This window comes from Esox lucius, chromosome 7, assembly GCF_011004845.1.
Source record: "Esox lucius isolate fEsoLuc1 chromosome 7, fEsoLuc1.pri, whole genome shotgun sequence".
Lineage (NCBI taxonomy): Eukaryota > Metazoa > Chordata > Actinopteri > Esociformes > Esocidae > Esox > Esox lucius.
This window is the reverse complement of record NC_047575.1, coordinates 50,810,704-50,831,704: the sequence shown is the minus strand read 5'-3', so window position 1 is coordinate 50,831,704 and position 21,001 is coordinate 50,810,704. Positions and strand designations below refer to the sequence as shown.

The following is a 21,001-nucleotide window of genomic DNA, read 5'->3' as shown; positions in this document are numbered from 1 at the left end:
TTATATAATAATCAATTTCTACATGACTCAGTTTTTTGGGGAAGCTGAATAAAGATGCATTGCTATTGGCTCTAGATGTCTACTGGAGTTGGGAGGTTTTCATCTAGTTCATCACTGGCCGCTTTTCTTGGAAGCAGTTTTGTCAGAAACATCAATGTCGCAGGTTTCAGAACTGCGGCTAGAGTCAAAAAATTTCAGGAATGCTCCCAAACTGATTACAAAAATGCCGCACATGTTTGGGGGTCAATGGAACAGACAATTTTGATTCTTTCTGGAAAGAAAGCTACTTTTATAAGGCAAATGATCTCCACTCAAATCATCTCGGTGCTTTGATTTTATTTGAGCAAGTAGCCATAACACTACCCAGCAAGCAACACGCCAGTGGCCCACCGGTGGCCCACTAGCGTTTTGTTCGCTGCGGCCGTCGAGCGTTTCTGCAAAGCGTTCGGCAAGCGGGGCATCGGCAGCAGCCGCATTTTTTTATAACGCGCGTCGCAGTCGGGCTGCCGGTGGTCCACTTTCATGACAATGCCTTCTAACAATACCCTGATTAGCGGCTCACCAGCAGCCCGACGGCGGCTAGCCGCTTTTATGCAATAAAATGCCTCACACCCCAATATTAGGTTTTATTTATAATAATTCTTTATAATAATTTTGGTCATATAACAAATGACAATGAACTGAATAAAATCTAAACAATTTATTTCAAATAGTGCAAGATGCATACAAAAAAAACATGCATTATACAGCAAGTGTACAAAATAAACATGTGCAAATTAATTGAAATAAAAATGTTACCAAATCAAATAGTACAAGACGTGTCCAGCAACAGATAGTAAAAGTACAGTATTTGAATTTGAAAGTACAAAATAAACATAATACAATACAAAATAAACACGGAATAGAATGGCAGTAATATACATAAGTATGACCTAGCAGCAATCAATAGTTATTGAAAATCAGATACATCAGTGATATAAGCTTATGAATGGTGGCATAACACTACAACTAGTCAGAATTAAGAACATTCACAGAGCTATAAATATATTAAGAGGATATTGCAATCATATATATATATATAACACTGTACATAGCAGCAGTAAAAATAATATTTACAAAAAGAAATAGGCTACAGTATAGCAGCAATATTGGTTGTGCTGGAGATGTCATTCAAATTCACGGCAGGTTCCTTGTTCCATCTCCCACCTGCACGGTCAGCTGCCCCTTTCTGGTCCCTGGGGACATGGTTCTGGACAGCCTTGTCAGTGGCATCCCGGTTAGAAAGATTCTTCCTTATGGCTCCTGTAATACAGTAATCAGATATTGTACTTAAATGGTTTGACATGATTTTGAGAATTGCATGACATTCAAGACAAATTAAATGTTTCATGAAGACAACATGCTATCGTAACTATAGTCTTGTTTTTACCTGATTGTTGAGCCAGCTGTGCCTTCAGCTCGACCCTCTCTTCAGTCAGCCAGCCACTTGATCTTCTCCAAATGTTCTGAAAGTAAAGACTGACAGTTAATTATTCAGTCCTAAATATCTGGTTATTTTACAATCAGAACTCAAATTGCAGTGTCCACCAAAATGTTCATTTTTACCTTCATGTGCAGAGCTAAAACTTCCCACAAGTGTCATTCTTCCCCTTAAAAATAAACTGAAATTGACAAATAAAATTGGAAGCAACATGCTTTAATAACAAGTTAAACATCTGGGTTAAGTGAATGAACCCACACTTACCTATGTAGCCATCCTCTACATGATGGCGTGGAGTACCTCTCTGGTGCCTTGGAGTACTGTGCTTGCTCCATCCTAAAAATCTAAGTTGGTAAACAGGTAAATATGGTGAAACCAAGTAAACATTGCAGCAATTACGAGATCAACATGTAATTCACATACCTGGCATGGAACTGCTGCCACACAGTCATCCTCCTCCGGGAACAAAACTACAGAAAACGTCATCACCTGAAAGCAATGTTTAGAAAATAAGTTTAAAAAACCGGCAGCATAAGACACACACAGGCTAGCTAAGAACAATGTGGATACACAGGAGTAAGCACATATTATAAAATTCTGACTTGTTGATACACTAAGAAATACGATTTAGACAAGTTAGTTGATGATTGATATGCGATTAAGCACAAAACATCCGAACTTGAGGATAAACGAATAAACAAAATATAGTAAGCAACCAAACGTGTTAGTACACGAATAAACAAGGGTTACTGTAGGTATTTAATCTCAGGACAACCCTGTTTTTTTCTAACTCAGTTTCTCTAACTCTTTTTCCCGCCAACGTTCAGCTACCTATAACTTGACTAAATAATAATTAGAATGTTAATAGAATATTGCAAACGGTCATTGTTTAATACAAAACAGTCATTACGTTCTTACTCAGTAACCTAACAACACTTAACGCTAGTTATTTATAATAGAACAGAACTCACCATATATGTAGGTGACTCGGCGTTCAACAATTTTCGGTCTGATGTCAGAAAAATCCTTGATCTTCGTTTGTTTCGGGAGTTCATCAAATTGTAGTAAAACAATGTGATAATCCACATGTTGTATTGTCCAATTCAGAGCATATAGCTTATACACTTTGAACAAGAGTTGACGAAAGAACAAAGTCGCTAAAATGAATGTTCTAGTTTGCACAGTACAACAGCGTGGATTCCAAATAGCGTCAAGATGCCCATATGGTCTTGCCTTAAACATGCGCAATTCGTTACTATAGTGCCATCTACGGACACAGCGGTGTTTAAACACAGTAAAGAACTGTCCCCCATGAAGCAAAAGTCGATGCTATAGATCAAGTTGAGCTGGTACCATGCATAGGCGCAGATACCGTGGGTGCTCCGGGGCTCGAGCACCCACGGAAAATAGCGAGCACCCACGGAAAATAGCGAGCACCCACGAAAATACCGAGCACAAGCACCCACGTGTGCCAGACCGCCAGTCCGCCAGTAGGCTACATTCATTTAAAATTAAACTTGCCGTTCGTGATATGTAAAGCGTCTGTCACACTGTGATTGGTTATGTCGATGTTAGTGACAGCGACATAACCAGTCGCCTGCTCCAGGTGCTCTCTATCCACCAATCACAGCGTTTCTCAGATGAAAAAATGCCACTATCAAAAACTCGTAGCAGAAATTAGGGAGAAACTCCCAGAAACTATATGTGTACTTTTTTTTAATCGATATTTAGATAATAGCGCAAAACATTAATTTCCCACGAACTGATCGCGGTTAGGCCTACGTGTCAGTTAAACTTTTCATCTCCAATCCTGTATTTGTGATAAGTGGTACATTTTGAAAGATCTACTTTACAGCTTTATTAATAAGTAAATGAATAGGTGTGCGTAGTGCGTTTATATATGTATATATAGGTGTATATATAGGTATATATAGGTGTGTATATATAGGTGTGTGTGTATATATATATATATATATATATATATATATATATATATATATATATATATATATAAATGGCGTGCCCCAAGAGCACCCACGGAGGAAAACATAAATCGGTGCCTATGGTACCATGTAGTGAAAAGTGGCCATTAGTTTGTGAAAATATTATGGTAAGCAAAGGCGAGAAGTGTTTACTGTACATGTCTAAACAAAGTCCTTTATACAAGCAATAGTGTCAAAGTCTATTTTATTTAAAAACTACCAATGTTGACCAAAATTCTGTACACTAAGATTTAACAATTTTAAAATAAATCAAATAATCAGTACAATATTAAAAGGCAGCAGTCTAAGCAGGGATGCCCAGACTTCCCTCTCCCCAGACACTTCCTCCAGCTCTTCCGGGGGGACACCGAGGCGTTCCCAGGCCAGCCGGGAGACATAGTCCCTCCAGCGTGTCCTAGGTCTTCCCCGGGGTCTCCTCCCGGTGGGACGGGACCGGAACACCTTCCCTGGAAGGCGTTCCGGAGGCATCCGAAACAGATGCCCAAGCCACCTCAGCTAACCCCTCTCGATGTGGAGGAGCAGCGGCTCTACTCCGAGCTCCTCCCGGGTGACCGAGCTTCTCACCCTATCTCTAAGGGATCGCCCCGCCACCCTGCGGAGAAAGCTCATTTCGGCTGCCTGTATCCGGGATCTTGTCCTTTCGGTCATGACCCAAAGCTCATGACCATAGGTGAGAGTAGGAACGTAGATTGACCGGTAAATCGAGAGCTTCGCCTTGCGGCTCAGCTCTTTCTTCACCAGGACAGACCGATACATCGACCGCATTACTGCAGAAGCTGCACCGATCCGTCTGTCAATCTCCCGTTCCATCCTTCCCTCACTCGTGAACAAGACCCCTAGATACTTAAACTCCTCCACTTGAGGCAGGCACTCTCCACCAACCTGAAGTGAGCAAGCCACCCTTTTCCGACTGAGGACCATGGCCTCAGATTTGGAGGTACTGATTCTCATCCCCACCGCTTCACACTCGGCTGCAAACCGTCCCAGCGCATGCTGAAGGTCCTGGTTTGAAGAGGCCAACACGACAACATCATCCGCAAAGAGCAGAGACGAAATCGTGTGGTCCCCAAACCTGACACCCTCCGGCCCCTGGCTGCGCCTAGAAATTCTGTCCATAAAAATTATGAACAGAACCGGTGACAAAGGGCAGCCCTGCCGGAGTCCAACATGCACTGGGAACAAGTCTGACTTACTGCCGGCAATGCGGACCAAGCTCCTGCTTCGGTCGTACAGGGACCTGCTGCCCCCGCGACCCGGCCCCGGATGAAGCGGAAGAAGAAGAGAAGAGAGAGAAGAGAGAATATTAAAAGGGGTACAATAGCATCTCTGCTGGAAGAAAATGGCAACACAAGCAGATAAAGCAGACTAAAGCACACGCCCTCTTTTCGGCGGCTAGCCGCCAGCGTAACGCAGTCGGGCCGCTGGTGGAAAGCCGCCTGAGATGCAAATTAGCTTATGCAAATTGACATCAGGAGAAAAGCGGCAAAAGCTGGTGGCCCGCTGGCTGTACGACATTATAGCCGCCGGCGACCCGCCAGCAGCAAAACACCGGTGGTGCGCCAGCGATTGCTTTCAGGGTAGAAGCGCCAGGCCTTTTAGACCCCCAATATCTGCCAGAGCCGAACACTGTTTCTCATCATTAGCATACAAATCGTCCCTGTTAGCATGGACATTCTCCTCCACAGCATCACCATCCAGCCAGAGCATCAGTTCATCTATTGGGTCATCAGCAAACTATATAGAATAGTCAAAGAAATTATGATTTACAGATTTTTGTTTTAAATAGTTAATGAATATGAAAATGTTTTTTGTATTAAAGGTCATTCATATCATATGAATAAAACGACAAAAACTACATAGAACAATTATTTCTAAGAACAGAGGTTATAGTATTTTCATTTGTTTATTAGGCCCTACAAATGTATAAAATGAAAATTACACAACACTTAAATTATTCAAAGATAAATCCATTATAATTTAGTTTTCATTTTGATGAAATTTTGATGATGTACAAGGTAAAATAAGAGACATTAATGACTAGTTAACAACAGTGGTGAAAAAAGAGCTGAGCCGCAAGGCAAAGCTCTCGATTTCCCGGTCAATCTACGTTCCTACTCTCACCTATGGTCATGAGCTTTGGGTCATGACCGAAAGGACAAGATCCCGGATACAGGCGGCCGAAATGAGCTTTCTCCGCAGGGTGGCTGGGCAATCCCTTAGAAATAGGGTGAGAAGCTCAGTCACCCGGGAGGAGCTCAGAGTAGAGCCGCTGCTCCTCCACATCGAGAGGGGTTAGCTGAGGTGGCTTGGGCATCTGTTTCGGATGCCTCCGGAACGCCTTCCTGGGAAGGTGTTCCGGTCCCGTCTCACCGGGAGGAGACCCCGGGGAAGACCTAGGACACGCTGGAGGGACTATGTCTCCCGGCTGGCCTGGGAACACCTCGGTGTCCCCCCGGAAGAGCTGGAGGAAGTGTCTGGGGAGCGGGAAGTCTGGGCATCTCTGCTTAGACTGCTGCCCCCGCGACCCGGCCCCGGATAAGCGGAAGATGATGGCATGGATGGCACAACAGTCAAAAGATCTATGCATGAATAGTATAATATACAATTAATATCAATCAATCAATCACATTTATTTCTAAAGCCCTTCTTACATCAGCAGTTGTCACAAAGTGCTTTTAAATAACACCTGGTCTTAAACTCCAAGGAGCAAACAACAGTAGTGTTGAATTTCAGTGGCTATAAAAAACTCCCTAAAAATGCCAAAATGTAGGAAGAAACCTGAAGAGCACCCAGGCTCAGAGTGGTGTACCAGTCCTCTTCTGGCTGAATTGGGTGAACATATTAAGATTACAATTGTAATAATTAATAAATGCAAGTCTAGAGTCTATTTAAACTTAGTCCAGGTTGGAAGCATGACCAGATGGACAAGGAAAGGGACACTACAGGGGAGGGAGTGGCAGCACAGTGGCAGCTGAAATTGTCAAGTATCGTCTTGATCTGCAACACAACCAGGAGGACTTTGGACAGGGACAGCAACGGGTCTTTAAAGCCAGGTACTCCACAGGTGTAGGCCAGGACATCATGTCCTCCTTAGTTCAAAATGGGAGAAGACTGGGAAAATTCAGAAAATGCATTCCTCATTTCAAAAAGGGTTTATAGTGGAGAAGGAAAACTTAGTGGAGAAGGAGAACTGACCCTACTACCCCAGCACAATAATATAGCAGCATAAGACCTTGGGACTGAGACAGGGGGTTGGGCGACACTTTGGCCCTATCTGGGGGAGGCCCCCGAACAGGGCCCAACAGGCAGGAAATCAATCCACCCACGTTACCAAGCATCAACCAAAGGGACACCCACCAACTGCAACCACCCTGAATGAGTATTGCCAGCAGAGTACAGCCCAATTGCACAAGTGCGCAACAGAGAGACAACAGCAAGTCAGTGACTCTGCCCTCGAGAGGCATTGGAGGGAGGGCATCCCAGTGGCGATGAGAGCCCACCTGGCAAGGGTTAGGGTCAGGGTTAGGGTGAACAGTATCAAGCATTTCTGGTCACCATCACGTCCATGGGCCAGTCTATTCCTAATCATAAACCGTGCTGTAAAAGAATAGTCTTTAATAGACACTTTTTTTTCACTGAGTTTGCATTTCTAACCTTAATTGGCAAATCATTCCACAGTAGTGGATCTCTATGAGCAAAGGCCCTGCCTCCGTCTGTTTGTTTAGAAATTCTTGGTACAATTAAAAGGCCTGCATCTTGCGATCGTAGGTTACGTGTAGGTATGTATGGCTGGATCATTTCAGCAAAGTAAGTAGGAGCAAGTCCATGTATTGATTTGTAGCTCTAAACCTAACAGGCAACCAGTGTAAAGAGGCTAGTACAGGAGTAATGTGTTCAAAATGTTTTGTTCTAGTTAGGATTTTAGCAACCGTGTGCAGCACTAATTTAAGTTTATTTATAGATTTATAAAGATAACTGGAAATAAGTGCATTGCAGTGATCTAATCTAGAAGTAACTAAAGCATGGATTTTTCTGCATCAGTTTTTGATAGAAAGTTTAAGATTTTTGCAATGTTTCAAAGAAGGAAATAAGCAACTCTTGAGACATATTTTATATGTTCAACAAAGGAGAGGTCAGGGTGAAGGGTAACGCTGAGGTTTCTTACAGTTTTTTCACAGTGAGATCTGCCAACAAAGCTCTTTGTTTCTTGGGTCCTAAAACAAGCATTTCTGTTTTCTTGAGTTTAAAAGCAAGAAGTTCTCCATCATCCACTTCCTAATATCTGAAAGCATGCGTCCAAAGTAGCTAATTTTGGCGCTTCTCCTTGCTTCATTGAAATATATAAATGTGTATGATCAGCATAAGTGAAAGTTGACATTATGATTCCAGATTACATCACCCAGAGGCAGCATATATAGTGAGAACAATAATGGGCCCAGAACCGAGCCTTGAGGAACACCAAAACATACCTTTGACTTGTCAGAGGATATGCCATCCACACTAACAAACTGATATCTTTCAGATAAATAAGATTTAAACCAGGCTAGAACATGTCCACGTAGCCCAATATGGGTTTCCAGTCTCTCTAAAAGGAGGGAGTAATCAATAGTGTTAAAAGCAGTACTAAGATCAAGGAGCAACACAATGGATGTGGAACCTTTTCTGAGGCCATTAGAATCATTTGTTACGAGTCCAGTCTCATTACTGATGGGGTCTGAAACCGGACTGGAGCTTTTCAGAAATTGTATTTGTCTTCAGGAAGGCATTCAGTTGTTGGGAAACACATTTTTATGCAGTTTTTCAGAGGAACGGGAGGTTCAATATTGGCCTAGAATTGTTTAATATGTCGGGATCAAGATATGATTAGACAGAAATACTGTCTCCATTGCGACCGTCATTACACCGTTAGTATTACCAACTATATTTCTATTTATAGCACACAACTCTAAAGGTTTCGATGGTTACATCTTGATGCAGTACCTTGCTAACAATGGTATTTGCAAGACACTTATTGCAAATGGTAGCAAGCTCATGATTTAACAGATAGATAGATAGACATTCAATCAGAGATACATTGATAGTCATTGCATCCTACTGATGAAGCTGGCAGCCTTGCCAAGTGCTATGGGTTTTAAGGATTCGGAAAAAGGCTACTTTCCTTACAAGTTTAACATCAAGGAGAATGAGAACTATGTTGGCCCCCATCCGGAACCGCATTACTACGGTGTGAATACCATGATGGCTAAAGAAACAGATGAGTTTTAGCAATGGTACGCAACTGTCTCTGCAGATCCCTTTTTCATGCAGGATGAAATAAACTACTTGCTCTCAAGATGTGGTCATCTTGTGCACGGTCATCCAAAGTGTCATTGTTCAGCAAGCATCAATCCTGTGACAAAGATTCAATATGGGTTGATGCACCAACAGTGGCTGACAAAGCTTAAGGCTTTAAAAGAACAACATAATGTACATGTTCAATACATATGGCGGCGTGAGTAGAATCAGCTTAAAAACACATCTGCAGATGTCAAAGACCTTTGATGCTCCAGAGCGCCTGAACCCACGGGATGCTCTTTTTGGCGGTCGTACCAATGCAATTAATTTGCAGTTTACGACTCGAGAAGGGGAGACTATTCAGTATAACGATGTCTGTAGTCTTTACCCATTCTGCAACAAGACAAAGACTTATCCGATTGGGCATCCAGACATAAACTTTCAAGATTTCAAACCGCTAGACACCTACTTTGGTATTGTTAAGGCTACGGTGTGTCACACCGTAGGTCGGCGGTAAGCTGTTATTTCCCTTGTGTAAATTATGTGCAGAGTCTGAAAACCAGGCAACTGATTGTTCACATACTGATTCAGAAAGATATTTAACTGGTACCTGGGTTTCTATTGAGCTGGTTAAGGCTGTTGAGAAAGGTTATCGCATTATGAAATATTCAAAGTCTGGGATTTCACCAGGACATTAGATGATCTTTTTGCAGATTACATGAGAACATTCCTGAAGCACAAGCAGGAAGCTAGCGGCTTCCCGCCATCTGTGGTTGGCGATGATGCTAAAGACCAGTATATCCGTGAATATCATGAAAAGGAGGGTTTGCAGCTTGACAAGGAAATTTTGTTGTGAACAGTGCTAGGCGATCTTTGGCTAAATTTGCAATGAATAGTCTTTGGGGTAAAATGGGTGAGCGGTCTAACCTTAAGAACACAAAGCTAATTACAGATCCGGAGGAGTTTAGCCACTACTTTTTTCCCGTAAAATAGATGTTGGTTATCTGTATTTCATCTCAGACACTGTTGCGATGGTACAGTGGCGTTACACAAAACAGACACCAATCAAACCACGTAAATGCAACATTTTTATTGCCACGTTCACAACCGCTTATGCTACACTCGAGTTGTGTTCAGATAAGGTGGTGGGACAGCCCGCCTTTTGGGTAAATGTTACACAAGACAGATGGGCAACAACTTACCACACCCCTTCTAACATTTTAAATAGATACGGATTGTTCATGTCTTAAGGCAGAGACTCCTCGGATAATTATGTTTGTAAGCATTTGACGCGTCTCTGTTATTTGCAAATAATTTATAAAACTGTTAATTGTGGCAAGAGAATTTTGTCTCTGTTTCTTACGCCTTTAAGAGTGTCGATCGATGGAATTACCATCACAAGACGCTAACATGATTTATTCATGTTGGCAACCGTTGTATGACAAAATGTTGAAGTTAAGGGAGATAACCTTTATAGAAGGTATACCAACATCGCTGTGTGATGACAATCTATTACCGATTCAGAAAAAACAACCTTTAAATTATTGACGATTTAATGAAAAGTGCATCAGAGAGTTTGGAGATGGAGAAAGTTTTCACACAATATTCACACCACCATAACCTGAGTGCAATTTACCTTGTTCAAAACATGTTTTTTAAAGGCAAATCTAGTAGAACTATTACCTTGAACACAAACTTCCTCATCTTGTTTAAAAACCCTGGTGACAATCACCAGATTAGTGTTTTAGGCAGACAGATATACCCCAGTCTTTCTCGATTCTTCATGGAGAGTTTTAAAGATGCATCTGCCATTTGGTTATTTATTTATTTACTTTAAAGCTACAACTCCAGAGAAAACCATCTGAGAACGGGGTTATTTTCAGGGGATTGGCCTGTCGTGTACGTTCTTAAGAAAGTTTGAACGCATTCATAGAAATGTACCACTTTTGAAGATGTTATTTAGGGCACCGGCAAGTCAACTAAAAGTTTTTTTTAGAATCAACTTCCACCGACCTCATTCTATCACTCTGTGATATAGCGCTTCATCTAAGGCACGGAAATATACCCTTAACAGAATCTCATCCCACGAAAAGTAAAGAGACAAAAAGCCAAAATTATATACATGTCTAGAAAGATCACTTCAGTCACAAAGAAAAGAAAGACCATCAACCAATCTGGAGGTTTTCTACTACCATTACTAAGCATTGCAGTTCACAAATACACTGACTTTAAGTTTATCCGGGTCTGAGACTGGGGTTTATGTAGTAAACATGACTGAGACTAAGCAAACTGTTGACCGAAATGTTAACCTTGTTGATGACATTTTGGATAATGTGCATGCGAGGCGTAGGAAGAATTTTGAATATCTTCTTAACAGAATGCACAGGTCTAAAGATTTGACTTCATGGACTTCAAAGGGTGAATTCATTTTCAAAGGAGAGATAATCAAGGGTTCGCACCTGTTGGATCTGGTTAAAAGTGTGACAGCAACCAATAAAATTGCTGATGATAGAAGGCCATTGGGGTGGGGGGTGTTTTTAGAGGCTTTGGCATTTCTCAACATGCCTTTTACAACTATTCCAAATGAGCTTGTAAGGCGTAAAATCAATTTGTGTAAACAAACGTCTGGCGACACAATGGATGATTTAGCCACTCCTGGTTGATAACCAGATTTAGCAACTGGTTATCAACCAACCAAAGCTTTCTTTGTAACCCCTACCAAGGACCCCACAAAATGGCTTCCATTTTAATGTGTTTTTGTTTTACGCTTTTATCATTTGTGACTCATGGTCAGTGTATGTTTTACCTTGAATAATTGTTGAATGAAAAATACTATGTAAACATTGATGTGGTTTTACAAATGGGTTTATTTTTTAATAATAAAGCTGACATACATATTATTTAATTTTCTATTTCTTCAACAACCATGACATATTAAATGATTCACAAGATTGAGCATGTTGTATGCATGTTGTAAACATTTGCTTATCACGCTTACTCTGGTACATCTTAGCTACAAACTTTGAGACTAGCGCATCATTTTCTCATAAATCATCAACATAAAAAGACATAGCATCTTTATAACTCAGACCTCTTGTCATTAGATAGAGAAAGAACACACAATGTTGTCCACACATGGTTGAAATCATGTCCTGTACTTGTTTTGAACTGTATTCCACATTCTCACAAATTTGCAGAAAGGCACTGATTGAATACGTAAAAAATACGTAAAATCTGGGGGGTTTCCAAAAATGTCATAAAACCTTCCAATGCCATCGTCTGTTATGTAAATAGCCAGCCAGTGCTCCCCGGGTTGAATGCTTGGGTGTGTATTAACAATCATCATTTATTCAACATCTCAGACTGGTCCACTAGGTAGTTGGTCGCATGCCAACACACCATAGAAATTAGTCCTAGATGAAAATTGGTTCATCACACCGGACAACTCTGCGGTATCATTTCCACACTGTTTTCCTAATTGCAGTCAACCATGACTTGTGGCCAGTTTGACACTTCGATAATGGAGTAAAACATTTAATAAACAACTAAATTAATTGTGTGGGGTAGTGGTTGTATGAACCTCATCTCAAGTCGTACATTCCCTGACTTGATCAAGGATAGGTGCTGACAACATTCCTCATCTGGCGCACAGTTGAATGCATGAAGTCGTGTAAGAAGTCAGACCTGTCAATAGCCAAGGATGGTCCTTTAGGTGTTTTCCTGAAGCTATGAAGTTGCTACTCTGACTAATTAAACGATCACCCAAGGAGACATCCACTTGTGAAAATAGGGTTGCTATTGGGTAGTTGATAACCCCAACCCGTGCTCCGGCATCAATATTAGTTCTGTTCTGTTTAGTGACTTTTACACGTAGGTACAACAAAGTATTATTTAGATCAACGTAGTCTTCGCCATTTCCTGCAATAAAGAACTCCAGAGGGGCTGCATCTGATATTGCTGATAGGGTTGGAATTTCAATGTATGTATTTTTCTCAATAGATGTCTGTGTGAAAGTAACTGTGAATAATTACATCTCTGTTTTCATACATTCACCAGACATGGTGTAGGAGTGCCATCTTTCTAAAATATATTCTTAATCAGCTTTGCAGTGTTCCCTTTGAGTGTCTTCTTTTAACCGTTGCTCTACTTTTTGTCTCATTCCTGCATTTTTTACTCTTGGGTAGGCTCCTCCTACCAGGTGTTCTCTTTCTAACACCTCATAAGTCATAATCATCAATCCTGATCCGGTCTGCTGTTTTTTTTTGTCATGACAACACTGCTGACAACATCACCAACCACACTGAACAAAATTATAAACGCAGCACTGTTGTTTTTGCCCCCATTTATCATGAGCTGAACTCACAGATCTAAGACTTTCTCTATGTACACAAAAGGCCTATTTCTCTCAAATATTGTTCACAAATCTGTCTAAATCTGTGTTAGTGAGCACTTCTCCTTTGCTGAGATAATCCATCCACTGATTAGACAGCATGATTATTGTACAGGTGTGCCTTAGGCTGGCCACAATAAAAGACCACTCTAAAATGTGCAGTTCCATCACACAGCACAATGCCACAGATGTCACAGGTTTTGAGGGAGCATGCAATTGGCATGCTGACTGCAGGAATGTCCACCAGAGCTGTTGCCCGTGAATTGAATGTTCATTTCTCTACCATAAGCTGTCTCCAAAGGCATTTCAGAGAATTTGGCAGAACAATAACAATTTCTTCGAAAATGTATAGCTACAGGCCTGTATATCGTGCATGTATCCTGGGTGAATAGCCAGTGATCTGCCTCGCCATTTTTGAGGATCTCCCTGGTTTTCTCCAAGTGTGCTCTTTTCTCTACCCACATAAGCACCAGGGTTTGCCGGGTTTTAGTAAATACTTTTCATAACCTGTTCAGACATTGTAGAGCATTCTGTCAATAATGAGAAGTAATACATGTTTAACAGTTTTTGAAATTACACATCATCCAAGAAGTTCCGAAAAGTTACACAAACATTCAGATTTCTGCTGATTAGAAAATCTGTAAACAATTTAGAAATAAAATTACTTAACAATTTTATTACACAAACATCTGTAACATATGTAAACAAACATAACAGGTGCCCAATTTTAAAGTATTTTTTGTCAGCATTTGAAAATGTTAGAAGTTTATACATGAAGTTGTTTAGAGCCATTGATTCAACACCGTTTTAAACAATTACGGTCAAGCAACAGGTCTGTTCCTGACCTTTTCCATATGCATGTTCAGATTATTAAAATGTTTTATACTGACATGGTCTTGGTTATTAAAAGGTCTAAAACTATCAATACTGCCCTTGATAGCTTTGTGCATCAACTGTTTAATCACTAAACCCACATAGGATTTGTTTATATAAAGAGGGGAGAACACGTATTTGATACTCTGCTGATTTTGTAGGTTTTCCCACTTACAAAGCATGTAGAAGTCTGTAATTTGTATCATAGGTACTCTTCAACTGTGAGTGACGGAATCTAAAACAAAAATCCAGAAAATCACATTGTATTATTTTTAAGTAATTAATTTGCATTTTATTGCATGACATAAGTATTTGATCACCTACCAACCAGTAAGAATTCCGGCTCTCACAAACCTGTGACACTATTACAGACCTCTACATGCATTGTAAGTACGAAAACCTGCAAAATTGGCAGTGTATCAAATACATGTTCTCCCCACTGTACATGTAAACACAACAACTGAAGTTACCCATCCTTAGACAACAGACTCTTTGCTTTCGTTGCACCAAGATGCCACTGCGTGGCATACATCCATGTATTCATCCCTGTTCTCACTCAGTCTCTGTGTGATGTTCGGCACCAACTTGAGCTCATGCAAGTGAACAAGTTCTCAGTGGCCAAGTGAACATTGGTCAGCGGTGCATGAAACCTCAATGTGTTCAAAGCCTTGACCAACACATGTTTTCAGTCGCGGTGTTAAAACTGTCTCCACGATATTATCATAATGGGTCTCAAAAAAATTATCAGGCGGGTTGAGACAAGAATGTCTTCTCTGGCTCGGGTGGTCCACTTCACATCCAATGCATGCTTTGTGGAGAATAGCCGCCACAACAGAATCATACCCAATGTTGCTTTGATGATCTTTAAACCTTTTGGTGCAAGGTGTTTGTCCATTTTATGATAACTCTTGTCAGCATTTGAAAGGTATGACCGATTAAAAGGTCCAAGCTGATCACCAAACCAGTCAAGTCAATTATAGCTTCTTGTTGTGTATGCCTGTGGAATCGAACTGTCGGGGTCCGGGGTACTGTAGAAGTCTACAGTGTTGTCAGCCATGGCGTCACACAGCCAGGCCTCAACCTTGTGGAGTTCAAGCTTCGGCCATGAATAACGTGCATATTACTAGACACATAGTTTCCCCTAACTCTAATTATACCCATGAGATCTCTAACACTAATCAACCTTGAGAGCGCATTTGATAATTGCTTATGTTTCAATTTATTTTGGCGTTAAGGTAGTTTGTACATTTCTGCATTAAAGCTGACACTTATTGTACCTATTATTTTATCTATAGAAGCACTTGCAGTTCTTTAGTAGTGCCAGCGGTTACATTTCTATGTTCAGTGACCTTTGGTTCTGTTTCTATGTTTTCGATTGGTTTCACCTGTGTCTCTCGTTAAGTCTTCACCTATATCTTGTTTACCATGTCCCTATTTAAGCTCCTCCTGTCCTAGTGTTGTCATTGTGTGATGCTGCTGTTTTAATGTTAGTGCCTTACTTTATTAATGTAAGTACATCTTTATTAATGTTAGTCCATCTTTATTAATGTTAGTCCATCTTTATTAATGTTAGTCCATCTTTATTAATGTTAGTCCATCTTTATTCAAAGTTTTTGAAGAAAACAACTTTTTGTTGAGTACCTCTGCGCATGTGTTCTGCCTCCACGTGTACCAAACCATTACAGTTGCAAAATTAAGTTAATTGCACAGTGAGGGGTCCCATTGGCAAATGTGTTCCTTGTAAAGAGTTTGGCTTATGGTCCAACTGTGAAAACTATATAAAACGGGATGAGTGACATTAGCTTGCAAAGTCGTCACATTTACAGATTTGTTACAGCGCCAAAATGAGTTTTATTGGTATGACACATTTCACCTCTGAAGTTCAAAGTTTCTTCTGTTTTTGTCTTCATAGAGTGTGGGGAATGTGTTAAATGTAGTGTAAATGGCTGAGGCTAATCCAAAAGTGAAAGCTCACCTGGTGTTTTGGGGGGGGAGGGGTGTCCAAGGGTTCTGTGATTGACAGCTGTGATGCGTATCTGGTAGGTGTCTGTTGGGGTCATGTTACCCATCGTGTGAGCCCTCTCTACAGCTCCCAACACCGCCACCTGCTGCCAAGGAGAGGAACTACCCCTCTTCTCATGTAACAGCTCCTGCAACAACAAACCATTCATAACAACAGATCTATATTTAAATCTCCTAGAAATTTCATATTTATATCAATATATATACATGGCATGAGGGCCTGACGTCCTCTAGTGAGACCTGTGCTCACAGCCCAGCACCATGCAGCTCAATTGGCATTCGCCAGAGAACACCAGAATTTGCAGGTTCACCATTGGTGCCCCGTTCTCTTCACAGATGAGAGCTGGTTCACACTGAGCACATGTGACAGACGTGAAAGAGTCTGGAAATGACATGGTAAACATTTTGCGGCCTGCAAAATCATCCAGCATGACCGGTCTGGGGAGGCATATCTTTGGAGGGACGCACAGACCTCTAAATGCTAGCCAACAGTACCCTGACTGCTGTTAGGTACTGTGATGAAATCCTCAGACCCATTGTCAGACCTTACGCTGGTGCAGTGGGCTCTGGTTTTCTTCCTGGTGCAGGAAAATGTCTGCCTTCATGTGGCCATGAATGTCTAGGCATTTCCTGGATATTGAAGGCATTGATTGATACCAAACCAGATCATATGAACCGCATCTGGGGAATGAATGCACAGAAAGATTCAGGAAAGATGTCCAGCAATGCATGCTCCACATCTCCTCCAAGTTTGAGAATGGTGCAGGCCCTGAGGCACCCTGGCAAAGGCTGAAGCAGCAGACTGGTTCCCTGACGTCGGAATTTCCCCTTAAAAATTGCAAGCACGCTGCCAGATATCACAGGGACTCACCACTTCCTACCACACCTGTGATGGCAATTTCTAAAGTCCAAATAGTTCTATGAAAATGGTAGGTAAGACAGGAGAAATCAATTGCGCAATAAACGGTTTTAATTTTACTTGCAAGGAGAAAGTATACAGGTTACAAGGTAACAGTGGATAGTCTCTAAATAAAAACATCATTTCGACAGTATTTATTACATAGGAAAAGGGGTGTGGTAAGATGCTGCCATCTGTCTTATGTCAATCAAACACATTCCCTTTGTTCTATCACACAAGTCAAATGCTATCTTCCCCCACCTTATCCTTCCTGCCATAATGTTTACTGTTGTGTTTACCCAAAGGGGCCAACTGACCTTACTGCCCCCTGTTGTATCTTCTCCTATCCTGTCCTAAAACCCATTGATCTGCATCTGGAGAGACAATAGATGCCCCTTATGCAAATACCAGATCCCCCACATTCCTCCACCTATCTTAACAGTGGGACTCAGTCCTTTACTCAGTGAGAATACATTGTATAAAGAAATTTCCACAACACACCCCAACCCTGCTCGCAAGCACGGCCCTACCTGTCTCTCTAAACCTCAAAGATCACCAACACTGGGGGGATGAACGAACCCCCCACACCCAACAGGGACAGCGTGTCCAGCCCATGCAAATTACGAATGTCAGCAAAAACTCAAGTAGGTTCGCACCCACATGCTAGTGAGACCAGAGCACATCAGACTGAGTGAGTAACCTGATGATTAAATAGTCAGCATGAAATCCGATATTGTGATAGGAGCGTTCCCAGTGTCAGCTGATACAACACTGACCAATGCCAACTCAGGTTTCCTGGCTGAACTGGCTATGCTAATTTACATTCAGACAACTAGCTGAATGGTATCATACGTATCCTGTACATTAAATTCCAACATGCAATCAACCACTTGTTTTGAGCAGGTTGGTGATGATAATAGCTTCTGATCAATGGCTAAAATGTTAATGTAAAATGTAAGCTGATTACACAGTGGATGGTCAGTGAAATCCCATGTTGGTTAGCAGGAATATATTAATATTTATAAAACACTATTATATTCATATGAATGAAATGCAATGTACTGATTGGGCCTGGTTTACTGGACTCACCTGTTGGTCAGCAGGAATATATTACTATTTAATAACCACTATTTAATTAATATCAATGAAAGGCAATGTACTGATTGGGCTTGGTCTCCTGGACTCACCTGTTGCTCAGCAGGAATATATTACCATTTAATAACCACTATTTAATTAATATCAATGAAAGGCAATGTACTGATTGGGCTTGGTCTTCTGGACTCACCTGTTGCTCAGCAGGAATATATTACTATTTAATAACCGCTATTTAATTAATATCACTGAAAGGCAATGTACTGATTGGGCCTGGTTTACTGGACTCACCTGTTGGTCAGCAGGAATATATTACTATTTAATAACCACTATTTAATTAATATCAATGAAAGGCAATGTACTGATTGGGCTTGGTCTCCTGGACTCACCTGTTGCTCAGCAGGAATATATTACCATTTAATAACCACTATTTAATTAATATCAATGAAAGGCAATGTACTGATTGGGCTTGGTCTTCTGGACTCACCTGTTGCTCAGCAGGAATATATTACTATTTAATAACCGCTATTTAATTAATATCACTGAAAGGCAATGTACTGATTGGGCTTGGTTTTCTGGACTCACCTGTTGCTCAGCAGGAATATATTACTATTTAATAACCACTATTTAATTAATATCAATGAAATGCAATGTACTGATTGGGCCTGGTCTTCTGGACTCACCTGTTGCTCAGCAGGGGCTGTAGTTGTATCATCTTCCCCCTCTCCTCTCCTCCCCAGTGCCGTGGAAAGTCTACGCTCCAGGATGAATCCAGTCAGCCCTCCTCCCTCTCCTCCTTCACCCTCTCCCTTTATCTGCCACTCCAATTCCACCTGAAGACGCTGTCGACTCCTGTACACCAGCCGCACCAGGGTCACATTGGGGGGCATAGGGTACCCTAGGAATCAGGGTAGAGGATGGAGTAAGATGGGATAGAGTGGTAAAGGAAGAATACCAGATTAAGATAGAGAGGAATACCAGATTAAGATAGAGGAAGACAGCAGTAGTAATGAAAAGGAATTAGGATCACCATCAGTTTGTCGTTTTAATTTTTGTGTGTTTAATGACTAATTGTTTGTTGATCCGTCTGTCCAGAACAAATATCATAACAAATCTTATTATTCAGCAACAACATAACATGAAATTGCTATTATATCTATTTAATTACTGGTCGTATTCTTGAATAACATAACAGGAATCTCGCTCTTGACCAATTGCGTAACAGGGATTTTCCTCTTGACCAATACCGTAACAGGGATCTAACACCTGACGCATAGCTTAACAGTGTAACAAGGATATAATTACATTTAAGCAGTTTAGCAGACATTTCATTGCTGTTCTTATTGTTGAACAAAAACATATAATGAATCTTACTCTTGACCAATAGCGTAACAGGTATCTCGGTCCCTCCCACCGCATTGTTAGCAGAGCACCAGTATTGGCCGCTGTCTGTTTTTCCGTCTGTCTGTAGGACTGTCAAGTTGGCCCACGCCGCTGCACGACGCAGAACATACTTCCTTGTGGCCAGAGCTTCCTGGACTTCCTGTCAATCAACCAATTACCTTTCAACTCAGGTAATATTTTGTTAACCAAATACCCATCTTTAAACTATACAGTTCAAAACATACAAACATAACAATTACTGATGTGGTTAGGGTTTGGGTTAGGGTGCTCAAGTATTTTATAGTCACTGAAGTACTTTCTGTAACATATATCCTAACATTACTCCACAGCACAGGCTGAAACACCTATCATTAATCTTCTAATCAGGGAATGATTGAAACCCAGAAGACCAGGAGTCAAATTCATCAAGCATGTATGGAAACGTATGAATTTAATGGAGAATGCTTGTAAGCATAGAAATGTGTGATTTATGAAATGCTTGTAAGCATAGAAATGTGTGATTTATTAAATTATAATTTGACAATTTTAAGCACACTAGTAGGAGATCACATCAATCCTAGAATAGCACTCACACATGTTTGTATCAGGGGGAGGAGCCACGGGCATGGCTGAGGAATGAGTCATTGGTGATCTATATAGGTAATTAGGGGCTTGTCAAAATGCAAATAGCCACGGTAGGTAGATAATATTCATCATTCCTGCTCTTGCCTGGTCTGAGAATGAGGTGCCTTTCTCAGACAACAGCATCCTTAACCTTTTCACACGTGAGTTTCAAATATTCCTTACCGACCCCCCAGCGTGAATTTTTTTCAGTTCAGTACTCTCTCCAGCGTTTGAACTCACTCCAGCATTTGAACAGTCACCTTGCTAGGTAAGGAACACTACATGCATTGCATTGCAAGCTTCTCTCGTTGACTCCAATTCTAAGAGCTGCAAAAGTTGGTTGATTTATAACTGTAGCTAGCTAGAAAACGTCAGCTAACCGCTAGCAAATGTCAGCTGCCCGCTAGCTAACAAATCGTGACCAGTGATTCAGTGCAGTGAAAATGAATAAACTATATAAAAAGCATACAACGGGTAACGTAACTTCTAGAAGGTTTTTACAATGGTTTTGATCGGTAGTCGCTAATATAATTTGTTTTTGTGTATTAGTGTTGGCTGTCTGTTGGTACGTAAGTAACACTTCTTATCCCGATTTGATTGCTTTCTACCTGGTTAATATCATAGTGTGGTCTTGAAACAATTACAATCAAGAAATAAAGTTATAAACACTGTTTGAGCTAAATGTGAGTAAATAATACCGTGGTTTTACCAGCCATTGTTATGTTACTTGTAGCTAGGCATGCTAATGGTGCGTTCTAAACATGACGTTCTAATCACACCAGTGTGATCGTACGCTTCAGGGACCACTCTAGCCTGATCACACTGGTGTGACCGTACGCGTCAAACGGTTAAAGTGGGCTGGGATAGAAAATACAAGCAAATAGTCCTGGAGAACCCAGCAATCCTGACGTGTCCTTGGAGTGGGTAGGGCTAGAAAATACAGGCAAATAGTCCTGGAGGAT

General features: G+C 41.1%; 1 protein-coding gene across 3 annotated transcripts in view; it reads right to left on the bottom strand.

Moving 5' to 3' along the window:
• Nucleotides 1-21,001, bottom strand: part of LOC105007791 (hemicentin-1) — an 87,696-nt gene that overhangs the window by 9,891 nt on the left and 56,804 nt on the right. For 2 of the 3 annotated variants that reach the window (XR_004575910.1, XM_034293058.1), the window contains exons 25-27: nucleotides 19,407-19,575; nucleotides 18,716-18,930; nucleotides 15,996-16,170 (exon numbers count right to left, since the gene is read on the bottom strand). Coding sequence is in view for 2 of the 3 variants with exons in the window: in XM_034293058.1 (XP_034148949.1) it covers nucleotides 15,996-16,170; nucleotides 18,716-18,930; nucleotides 19,407-19,575 (559 nt within the window). In the remaining variant the exon portion in view is untranslated. Of the gene's footprint in view, nucleotides 1-14,915; nucleotides 15,795-15,995; nucleotides 16,171-18,715; nucleotides 18,931-19,406; nucleotides 19,576-21,001 lie in introns of those variants that run through there. The other variant, XM_029120749.2, reaches the window with a different exon arrangement.